At 34.0% G+C, this 11,303-nt stretch overlaps 2 protein-coding genes across 2 annotated transcripts; both read right to left on the bottom strand.

Annotated features, from left to right (window-relative positions):
- Positions 1-936: 936 nt before the first annotated feature.
- LOC139890090 (uncharacterized) lies at positions 937-1,761 on the bottom strand. The gene is made up of 3 exons (XM_071872991.1): positions 1,590-1,761; positions 1,364-1,439; positions 937-1,237 (listed from the first exon to the last, which is right to left on the bottom strand). The coding sequence occupies exons 1-3, from the start codon at positions 1,759-1,761 to the stop codon at positions 937-939; spliced, it is 549 nt and encodes a 182-aa protein (XP_071729092.1).
- Positions 1,762-2,745: 984 nt separating this feature from the next.
- LOC139890089 (F-box/FBD/LRR-repeat protein At1g13570-like) lies at positions 2,746-4,179 on the bottom strand. The gene is made up of 3 exons (XM_071872990.1): positions 3,391-4,179; positions 3,132-3,290; positions 2,746-3,042 (listed from the first exon to the last, which is right to left on the bottom strand). The coding sequence occupies exons 1-3, from the start codon at positions 4,177-4,179 to the stop codon at positions 2,746-2,748; spliced, it is 1,245 nt and encodes a 414-aa protein (XP_071729091.1).
- Positions 4,180-11,303: the final 7,124 nt, after the last annotated feature.

Raw genomic sequence — 11,303 nt, 5'->3', positions numbered from 1 at the left:
CAGAAGGAAACTAATTCTAAATTTATATTTTAATTTACACTTTTAAAATAAATAACAACCAATATTATCTCTTATGATTGGATGTAGATTGTTTAATATGCATTTTAGTTGTTTGATGAAATGTTCAGCTGACGAGTTTCTTAGTCGGACTATGTGGTTCCACGGGTCATTAAACTAAATGACTTTAGCATTTACGTTCACTTAATACCTAAAACATATCATTAAAATGTTTCGTTTAAATAAACCCGTAGTTCCATGGGTCATTTCACTAGTAGAAGAAGGTAAAATAGCATGAGAAAGATGAATTGAATAAATACATATACATATGTTAGCCCACACACCTTTGGACCTTGTAGCATCATGCACAACTCCACTTATACACGAACCATGAATTGCTTGGATAACTGATGCCGATATCGTGTATTTGTTATGCAGTAGACGCCATCGCCATTTATAGACCAAAGCTAAATTCAAGGACTTTAAACTATTAACACCAAGGCCACCGAAATCAATAAGAGTTAGAATAGAATGCCAACGAACCCAATGAATTTTTCTAACGTTATTGCTTCCACCCCATAGAAAAGAAGCACGAAGTGCTTCCAAAGTTTTAAGATCGCCGATAGGCATTTTGAAGAGAGGCATAAAGAAGGTCCCATGTGATCCCAAAACCGATTTTACATGGGTCAACCTTCCGCCGATTGAGAGCATGTTCACTTTCCATTTAGATAACTGCTTCTTGACTTTATCAATAATTGGGGACCGAATTTCTATTCTGTTCATATTCTGACCGACAGAAAGACACAAGAATCTAAACGGTATTGAGGAGTGTGCACATGCCATACGCCCAGCTAAGCGAGCAACTTCTTGATTGTTGACTCCCATACCATAGAGGCAAGACTTCTGGATGTTTATTTTGAGGCCACACGCAGAAAAGATTTATCCAAGAATGGTGAGAATATTGGCTGCGTTCGAATCATTCCATTCACCTAAAAATAAGGCATCATCTGCATGAAAACAATGGCAAATGGTAACGTGATTATTTACCGATAGACCGCTAAATAGTTTGGAAGCAGTTGCATCCTTCATCGCCGCATTGATACCTTCCATGTCGATGATAAAAAGAAGAGGAGATAATGGGTCACCCTGATAGGGCCCTCGTTCTATATCAAACTCCGCTGAAGGGCTGCTATTTAAAAGGAGAGACGCCTTGGAGGACAAAAGACATGCTCTAATCCAGCTGATCCATTTAACATCAAAACCGAGGAAACCAAGCATAGTAAAAATAAACATCCAATGAATAGAATCAAATGATTTTTCAAAATCTACTTTGAAAAACAAAGCTTTTTTGTGTTCCTATTTGCACCAGTCTACAATTTCATTAATGATCAAGGGACCGTCAAGGATCTGACAACCCTTAATGAACGCCGTCTGCTTAGGCCCTATTATATCATTGATAAACAATGAGAGTCGGTTAGCCAAAACCTTAGCAATGATCTTGTGCTGCAGTCCAATGAGGCTTATAGGTCTGTAATCTTAGATATGGATTGGGTTCAGTTTCTTAGGGATGAGCGAGAAAAGGGAGGAGTTACACCCTCGTGGGATTGAACCGGAAGATTCGAAATTCTGAACAGCAGCAATAATGTCCCCATTTATCGCTTCCCAAAAATGTTTAACGAATGTGAAGGTGAATCCATCCGGGCGGGGATATTTGTCACTACCGCGATCCCACACAGCTTGTTTGATCTCTGCTTCCAAAAACATGAAGACAAATAATACTTCCGGCGGTCATCGGAACACACTCTGATCTTTGGAACTTTCTCTTCAAAAAATCCAAGAAGACCTCTTTGACTTGAGGTGGATTTGAAACACCCCATTCGAAATCACACCCCATACTTGCTGCTTATGCCTTTGTCGATTCAAAGCAGAGTGAAAGATACTGGAATTTTCGTCTCCAAAAGCAATATATCGTTTTTCATTTTTTTTGTGCTAAATTCGAAGCTTCTTCCTTGTCGAAAAGCGCTAATTCTTTGAGAATATGCATTCTATTTTTGAGAATATTTGAATCGATATTTTCTAGTTGCTCCATAAGAGATCTACGTTTGCTTTCCTTCTAATCTCCGTGTGATTTCATACTAGATAAAATTTGAAGAGCTTATTGAGAAGAAAAAAAAAGCTTTAGGAAAAAGAAAACTTGTTGAAGTAGCTTTGAAAAATATATGATAGGAGTTTATGAAGTGTAAAATCACATTAATTCCCCTAATATATAATTATGTATCATATCATATGTTTGTGTGTTTTTTTAAGGCAATTTACATGTTTAATCGATCTTCAACTAGTTCTGACGAAATACTTAAAAATAAGTAAGCGCAAGTAGCTTATAATATAAATTCTAACTATAAGCTTTCACCTCCAAGTCTAATGTCCTTCTAGAAGTGTACATAGTAAAATGACTATCTATATCGTACTTTTCATAGTAAAATGACTATCTATGAGAAGTAGGGTATGAATTTGAACTTGCATAGGGAAGAAAATCAAACTTTTTTTGGAGCCTTTGGGGTCATGTAAGAAAACTTGATAATTATATTAACTTATTCTCTTAAAACCATATTAAAACAAAAGGTCTGACCAAAATCACATCCCCTTGGTTCGATCATAGTCTGTGTCTGTTCTCTTAAAACCATTTTAAAACAAAAGGTCTGACCAAATTCTCACAAACTATGGGATATAGAACACAATCGCAGAATACTAAGACCAGTAGATTTCTACTTCGGCAGTGGTAGAGGCTCGAAAGAATTTTAACAACTTTGTAGCAACCATCAACCTTCCATTGTCACCACTTAACACTTGAGATGACTCGGGAAAAATATTAATTTTCTTTAATGAAGGGGAACCTGCAAGTATTATCTTTATCATCAATATTTCATTCTCTGAACCTTGAAAAGATCGCAACACCACATTTCGTAGTTGTGGTAGTCTCAATTGAATGGAGTTTAACTCTGCTGAAAAATTTGCAGAATGTGGGACAGCATCATTGTGTTTAGCCTACCAAAAATAAATAGTATTAAGATGCACACCTATATATAATATATGAGGCTATTTGATGAGTATAAAATACACATATGTTCACTTACTGTGATCACAAGGCCCTGCAGTTTGGGCGAAAACCGAATCAACTCAAAAGCAAACATCAAGTTAATCTTACAGCTAAAATCAATTCGGTATAATGTAAGATTCTCGAGGCAGGAAAAGGAGGTAGAGATCCACTTTTTTCCAACTAAATTTCCTAAGAACTATAATAAGGAAAGTCATAATAGATTAGAAGGCATGGATGCAATTTACTAAGTTGCTTTTAATATATATGATTTCAAAGACACAACGAATTAGCCTTACCTGGAAGTTTTGGAAATCCAAACAGAGCACTTGAAGATTTGGAAAACAACTCCCAAGGTCAACAATTAAACAACTTGTGATTGCTGTTTGGTCTAGAGAACACAATGGAAATAATAATCTTTTGAGATTTTCAAATTTGACAATATCAACTAGCTTAATTTTTCCAACACGGTCGTGACGGCCGAATCTCAGAATCTCAAGTGAAGGACTTCGAGAGATAATTTCTCCAAGACTTGTGTTTTCAAATACTACCGTACCCAGGTCCAAACGCAAAAGATTTGGTAAACCACAAAAAGTGGGTGGGGAACGGAGACAAGAGTTATCAAGCGTCAAACTTTCCAACTCCACACAAGAGAAAATATGGGTAGATAACTTAAGAGGTATTACATGCATATTGTTAAGAGTAAACTCTTTCACTCCATTTCTTGACAGAAACATGATCCAATCATTTATATCCTCAACATTGAATACCATGCCACTTGGTATATAGAGAACAAATTTTGTTATGGGACCTTTAAGATGAAGAAAAAGTCTACTTATTATATTCCTCACATCATACCAATTATTCATTCCTAGTCCTACCAAATACTCATAGAACATCCAGTCAAACACGAGGCGAGTAAGCATAGTCCATTTAAACCTCCATTTTCTTGACAAGATAGCGGTCCTTAATGCATCTTGAATGGGCAAACGATCCAGAATATTAGTAATCACGTTATCCGGCGTACTGTTAATAACATCTTCCAACACAACTTTGGATACTTTATATGTCCCAAGAACCAATTCCATATTCTAAACATAAGAGAATTAAGATATAAGAATATACGTACATAAAAGCGCGTAGAATAAAAAATCAATAAGTTATATATAAACCACAAGCATTACATATAGAATTAAACATCATTCTGTAGTACAAACTTATTAGTATTACACAAAAATAGAAAAACGAAACACAAGTCTTTTAATCTCTTGATCGAGGGAATCAAATATGTTTTTTTTGAGATTATTTAGGAGGTGTTTGGCTTAGTTTTTAGAGAATTTTTTAGCTTACTGTATATGGATGATGTATACAGATAAGGCAACAAGTTATTTTTGATTGTCAAACACTTTTGAACTTTTTAACTTATTGATGACAGAAAAGCACATTTTGTAAAGTTAAAATATTTGAGGGTAACTGATGAGGGGCTTTGTAAGGTCATAAGCTAATAAAGTAATGAAACCAACTTCTTTTAATCACATCTGATTAAAAAAAAATCTCAATTCTTTTTTTTTTTTTTTTTATGGAAAAAAATTTTTTTGTCGAATTTTTTTTTTTTAAATCACATGTGATTGGATTTTACATGCAGTAAATCACATGTGATTCTAGATGCCAATCACATGTGATTATAAAATCCAATCACATGTGCTTCCGCATATCAAATCCATTCACATGTGATTCTACATCCCAATTTTTTTTTTTCAATCACATGTTATTGGATTTGACATGCAGAATCACATGTGATTGGGTTTTACAATCACATGTGATTGGGTTTTTTTTAATCACATGTGATTGTTGCGTCACATGTCGCGCTCTGATTGATCCGTTGAATTTCAAGCAAATTATTGAATTTAAGGGATTACAATTCATTACTAAGAAAGGTAAATAATTTTACTAAATAAATTAATATAATTATCAAGAATTCGCCATTATGGACCAAAGTGATTTCTAAAAAGGCAGCATCTTGCATAGTAGTAGTACATAACAAAAAGAAAAAGATAAAAATAAAACACTGTTAAACCTACAATTGCATTACAATATTTACAATAACATTAACCCAGTAAAAAAACATTAACCCAGTAAAAAAAACATTAACCATGACGCTATCATCGAAATATTTGTGCTACAAAAAATTAACATAAGAGAAACAGCAAATCACATCTCAAAATCGTTTGAATATAAAAAATAACATGCATTTAAACAGACCGTAAACTTGATGAGAGCTTCCGTATTCTGCGAATGAGAGATTTCAAGTTGGGGGCAACTCCATTTTAGAAAAAAATGGTCCACGTCAAAGATATCTTTTCGGCTGCAAAAAGTAAATAATATAATAAAATCGTCCAGGTCAGACCAATAATAGCCCAAAAAGTTGACACTACCCCTAAAGGCAAAGGCCCAACCAAGGATGATGAGTTTAATGTTGAGCAAGTGCGAGTGGAGGATTGGGCCACACTGACAATTCAGACGATAAGTCAAGCCCTATACATATCACAAATTTAAAAAAATACGTGGGGATAGCAGCAAGGAAAGGGCAGTTGTATCGGATTATTTGCAAGAGGGTAATATCACTAATCATGGCAGCAAGATATCGAAGGGGAAGCAAAGGAGAAAAGAGCAATCGTATGTGTCAGACTTTTCAAAAATGGTTGTTGGAATGCGATTGGGAATTGGCGTGCTTCTTCAAGAATTTTGCACGCTATAAAACTAGCCAGAAAAGATCCTAATAATGATGATGAAAATGGAATTAGTTGCACTTTGTTGTTGTTGGTGCATGTAATCCCCAGCCTTAGATGGCTTATCGTTTTAATACACTTAGTTATTTAATAACGTACATTGGTGATTATTGATTATATATTTGTTTATGTGTGCTTAATTAATTAAACAATCAATATGTTAAACTGCATACACAGTCGACCGAGTGTGTCCACACACTCGACCGACTGTGTGACTCAGTCGACCGACTGTCATACACAGTCGACCTACTGTGTGTCTGGCATGCAGTATATATCGGGTTGAAGCCTCCATTGTGAGGTTACACATTCCAATAACCCTAATCGACTGGTATCCGTTCCATTCGAACCCTAACACCAATTACCACCGAAATCATTCGTCTAGGCTTCGTTCTAATCTAGATTAAACCCTAGGTTTGACCAAATCGAACCCGACACGACCCGTATCTCGGTTTTACTTGTTTCTAGTGTATTCCGCCTTTATTCACGATCATAAGCGACCTAAGATCCGTCCAAACAACGTCTACAAAGTGGTATAAGAGCTGGAGTCTCTGGTTTTGCTTATTAAAATCATTTTTGGGTCAAGTTTTTAGGTTTTTGGTGTTTTACTCCGTTTTTCAATTATTTTTCTGTGTTTTTGCGTTATAGTAAAAGTGTTTGGTGTCAAATCTTGTTCCCTGTGTGTTTAGAAAACGTTTTGGTTTAGGTGATTTCGTCAAGAACACACTCGGCCGTGTGAGTCTTGACATTCGACCGAGTGAGTGCCTCAACCGACCGTGTGAGTCAGCCAGTCGACCATGTGAGTTTTTGTTAAGCCGTGTGAGTTTTACCTAGTCAATCGGCCGTGTGAGTCTAGACACCCGACCGTGTGAGTAAGACAATCGACCGAGTGACCTAGACACTCGACCGTGGGAGTTGTAATACCAAAGTGAATTATAGTAACGAAGTGCTGCCCAATTTTTGTTAGACACTCGACCGTGTGACTTGGACAATCGACCGTGTGACCAAGACAATCGACCGTTTGTCTATTTGATCAGAAATTAAATTTACTTTTAATCACACCTAATTAATCAGAATGTCGGACAATATTCAAGATGTGACTAATGAATACAGTGCTCTAGTGATATCACCTGGACTTAAAAAATGTTACTTTCCGAGAATGAGTCGGGAACTTCAAATAAGGTTCCAAAACTTGAGAACCTTAAAGACTTTTTGGACTGGAATGCCCGGTTTATGATTTACTTGAACAGTATGGACTCTAAGTTGTGGGAATTTATTGAGACTGAGTATGTATGGCCGGAAGGAGCTGATGGTGAACCTAAAGAAACTTCACAGTTTAATCCAGCTGAACGTGAACAGTATAACTTGGAGTGTAAGTGTTATGCTCAGCTTACTCAGGCGTTGTCTAAGGACATTTTTCAGCAGTTTAAGAACAAGAACAAGACATCATATACACTTTGACTTGCTCTTCAGTCAGCCACAGAGTTGTAGTGACCCGAACTTTTCCATGTTTATATATATATTAAATGAAATTGTTATTTACATGATTAAGTGTTTCCAACATTTTAAGCAATCAAATTTGTTAAGACTTGATTAATTGAAATAGGTTTCACATAGACAATTGACCACCCAAGTTGACCGGTGATTCACGAACGTTAAAACTTGTAAAAACTATACGATGACATATATATGGTTATATATATAGTTAACATGATTTTATTATAAGTATGTATCTCATTAGGTATTTTAACAATGAGTTATATACATAAAAATGAGACTATTAATTTAAGAAACTCGAAAACGATATATATATAACGACTATCGTTATAACAACGTCTTACTAGGTACATATGAATCATATTAAGATATTGATACACTTGGTTAATTATGTTAAATAATAAGTAAATATATTATTAAGTGTATTAACAATGAAATACATATGTAAAAATAAGACTACTAACTTAATGATTTCGAAACGAGACATATATGTAACGATTATCGTTGTAACGACATTTAACTGTATATATATCATACTAAGATATATTATATATCATAATATCATGATAATATAACAATTTAACATCTCATTTGTTATAATAAACAATGGGTTAACAACATTCAACAAGATCGTTAACCTAAAGGTTTCAAAACAACATTTACATGTAACGACTAGCGATGACTTAACGACTCAGTTAAAATGTATATACATGTAGTGTTTTAATATGTATTCATATACTTTTGAAAGACTTCAATACACTTATCAAAATACTTATACTTAACAAAAATGCTTACAATTACATCCTCGTTCAGTTTCATCAACAATTCTACTCGTATGCACCCGTATTCGTACTCGTACAATACACAGCTTTTAGATGTATGTACTATTGGTATATACACTCCAATGATCAGCTCTTAGCAGCCCATGTGAGTCACCTAACACATGTGGGAACCATCATTTGGCAACTAGCATGAAATATCTCATAAAATTACAAAAATATGAGTAATCATTCATGACTTATTTACATGAAAACAAAATTACATATCCTTTATATCTAATCCATACACCAACGACCAAAAACACCTACAAACACTTTAATTCTTCAATTTTCTTCATCTAATTGATCTCTCTCAAGTTCTATCTTCAAGTTCTAAGTGTTCTTCATAAATTCCAAAAGTTCTAGTTTCATAAAATCAAGAATACTTCCAAGATTGCAAGTTTACTTCCAAGTTTTCTAAATCCATTCCAAGTAATCATCCAAGATTAAGAAACCTTTGTTACTTACAGTAGGTTATCTCTCTAATACAAGGTAATAATCATATTCAAACTTTAATTCAATTTCTATAACTATAACAATCTTATTTCGAGTGGAAATCTTACTTGAAATTGTTTTCGTGTCATGATTCTGCTTCAAGAACTTTCAAGCCATCCAAGGATCCTTTGAAGCTAGATCTATTTTTCTCATTTCCAGTAGGTTTATCCAAGGAACTTGAGGTAGTAATGATGTTCATAACATCATTTGATTCATACATATAAAGCTATCTTATTCGAAGGTTTAAACTTGTAATCACTAGAACATAGTTTAGTTAATTCTAAACTTGTTCGCAAATAAAAGTTAATCCTTCTAACTTGAATTTTAAAATCAACTAAACACATGTTCTATATCAATATGATATGCTAACTTAATGATTTAAAACCTGGAAACACGAAAAACACCGTAAAATCGGATTTACGCCGTCGTAGAAACACCGCGGGCTGTTTTGGGTTAGTTAATTAAAAACTATGATAAACTTTGATTTAAAAATTGTTATTCTGGGAAAATGATTTTTATTATTAACATGAAACTATATCCAAAAATTATGGTTAACCTCAAAGTGGAAGTATGTTTTCTAAAATGGTCATCTAGACGTCGTTCTTTACTGAAATGACTACCTTTACAAAAACGACTTGTAACTTATTTTTCTGACTATAAACCTATACTTTTTCTGTTTAGATTCATAAAATAGAGTTCAATATGAAACCATAGCAATTTGATTCACTCAAAACGGATTTAAAATGAAGAAGTTATGGGTAAAACAAGATTGGATAATTTTTCTCATTTTAGCTACGTGAAAATTGGTAACAAATCTATTCTAACCATAACTTAATCAACTTGTATTGTATATTATGTAATCTTGAGATACCATAGACACGTATACAATGTTTTGACCTATCATGTCGACACATCTATATATATTTCGGAACAACCATAGACACTCTATATGTGAATGTTGGAGTTAGCTATACAGGGTTGAGGTTGATTCCAAAATATATATAGTTTGAGTTGTGATCAATACTAAGATACGTATACACTGGGTCGTGGATTGATTCAAGATAATATTTATCTATTTATTTCTGTACATCTAACTGTGGATAACTAGTTGTAGGTTACTAACGAGGACAGCTGACTTAATAAACTTAAAACATCAAAATATATTAAAAGTGTTGTAAATATATTTTGAACATACTTTGATATATATGTATATATTGTTATAGGTTCGTGAATCAACCAGTGGCCAAGTCTTACTTCCCGACGAAGTAAAAATCTGTGAAAGTGAGTTATAGTCCCACTTTTAAAATCTAATATTTTTGGGATGAGAATACATGCAGGTTTTATAAATGATTTACAAAATAGACACAAGTACGTGAAACTACATTCTATGGTTGAATTATCGAAATCGAATATGCCCCTTTTTATTAAGTCTGGTAATCTAAGAATTAGGGAACAGACACCCTAATTGACGTGAATCCTAAAGATAGATCTATTTGGCCTAACAAACCCCATCCAAAGTACCGGATGCTTTAGTACTTCGAAATTTATATCATATCCGAAGGGTGTCCCGGAATGATGGGGATATTCTTATATATGCATCTTGTTAATGTCGGTTATCAGGTATTCACCATATGAATGATTTCTATCTCTATGTATGGGATGTGTATTGAAATATGAAATCTTGTGGTCTATTGTTACGATTTGATACATATAGGTTAAACCTATAACTCACCAACATTTTTGTTGACGTTTAAAGCATGTTTATTCTCAGGTGAATACTAAGAGCTTCCGCTGTTGCATACTAAAATAAGGACAAGATTTGGAGTCCATGTTTGTATGATATTGTGTAAAAACTGCATTCAAGAAACTGATTTCGATGTAACATATTTGTATTGTAAACCATTATGTAATGGTCGTGTGTAAACAGGATATTTTAGATTATCATTATTTGATAATCTACGTAAAGCATTTTAAACCTTTATTTATGAAATAAAGGTTATGGTTTGTTTTAAAAATGAATGCAGTCTTTGAAAAACGTCTCATATAGAGGTCAAAACCTCGCAACGAAATCAATTAATATGGAACGTTTTTAATCAATAAGAACGGGACATTTCAGTTGGTATCCGAGCGTTGGTCTTAGAGAACCAAAAAATTTGCATTAGTGTGTCTTATCGAGTTTGTTAGGATGCATTAGTGAGCCTGGACTTCGACCGTGTTTTCTTTAAAAATGATTGCTTAACATTTTTGTTGGAAACTATATATTATTAACATGTATATATTATGTGATATATTAATCTCTTAATATGTTTGATATTGTGTGATAGATGTCTACCTCTAGCACAAATCCCATTGACTCACCTAATAATAACGAAGAGTCGAATATATATTGGACTGATTCACAAGTTTCCGAAGAAGAACCGGAAGAAGAATCAGAACCGGAAGAAGAATCAGAACCGGAAGAGGAGGAACCGGAGGAGGAAATAGAACCGGTGGGGGAAATAATAAAACGGTTAAGTAAAAGAAAATCCTCAACCAACTGACCAAGGTTAATTATGGTCAATGGTGTTTCAGCCAAGGAAGCAAAATATTTGGAGAATTTCCAATTCTCCGATGAAT

This window comes from Rutidosis leptorrhynchoides, chromosome 2, assembly GCF_046630445.1.
Source record: "Rutidosis leptorrhynchoides isolate AG116_Rl617_1_P2 chromosome 2, CSIRO_AGI_Rlap_v1, whole genome shotgun sequence".
Classification (NCBI taxonomy): Eukaryota; Viridiplantae; Streptophyta; class Magnoliopsida; order Asterales; family Asteraceae; genus Rutidosis; species Rutidosis leptorrhynchoides.
This window is presented reverse-complemented; position numbering and strand designations above follow the sequence as displayed.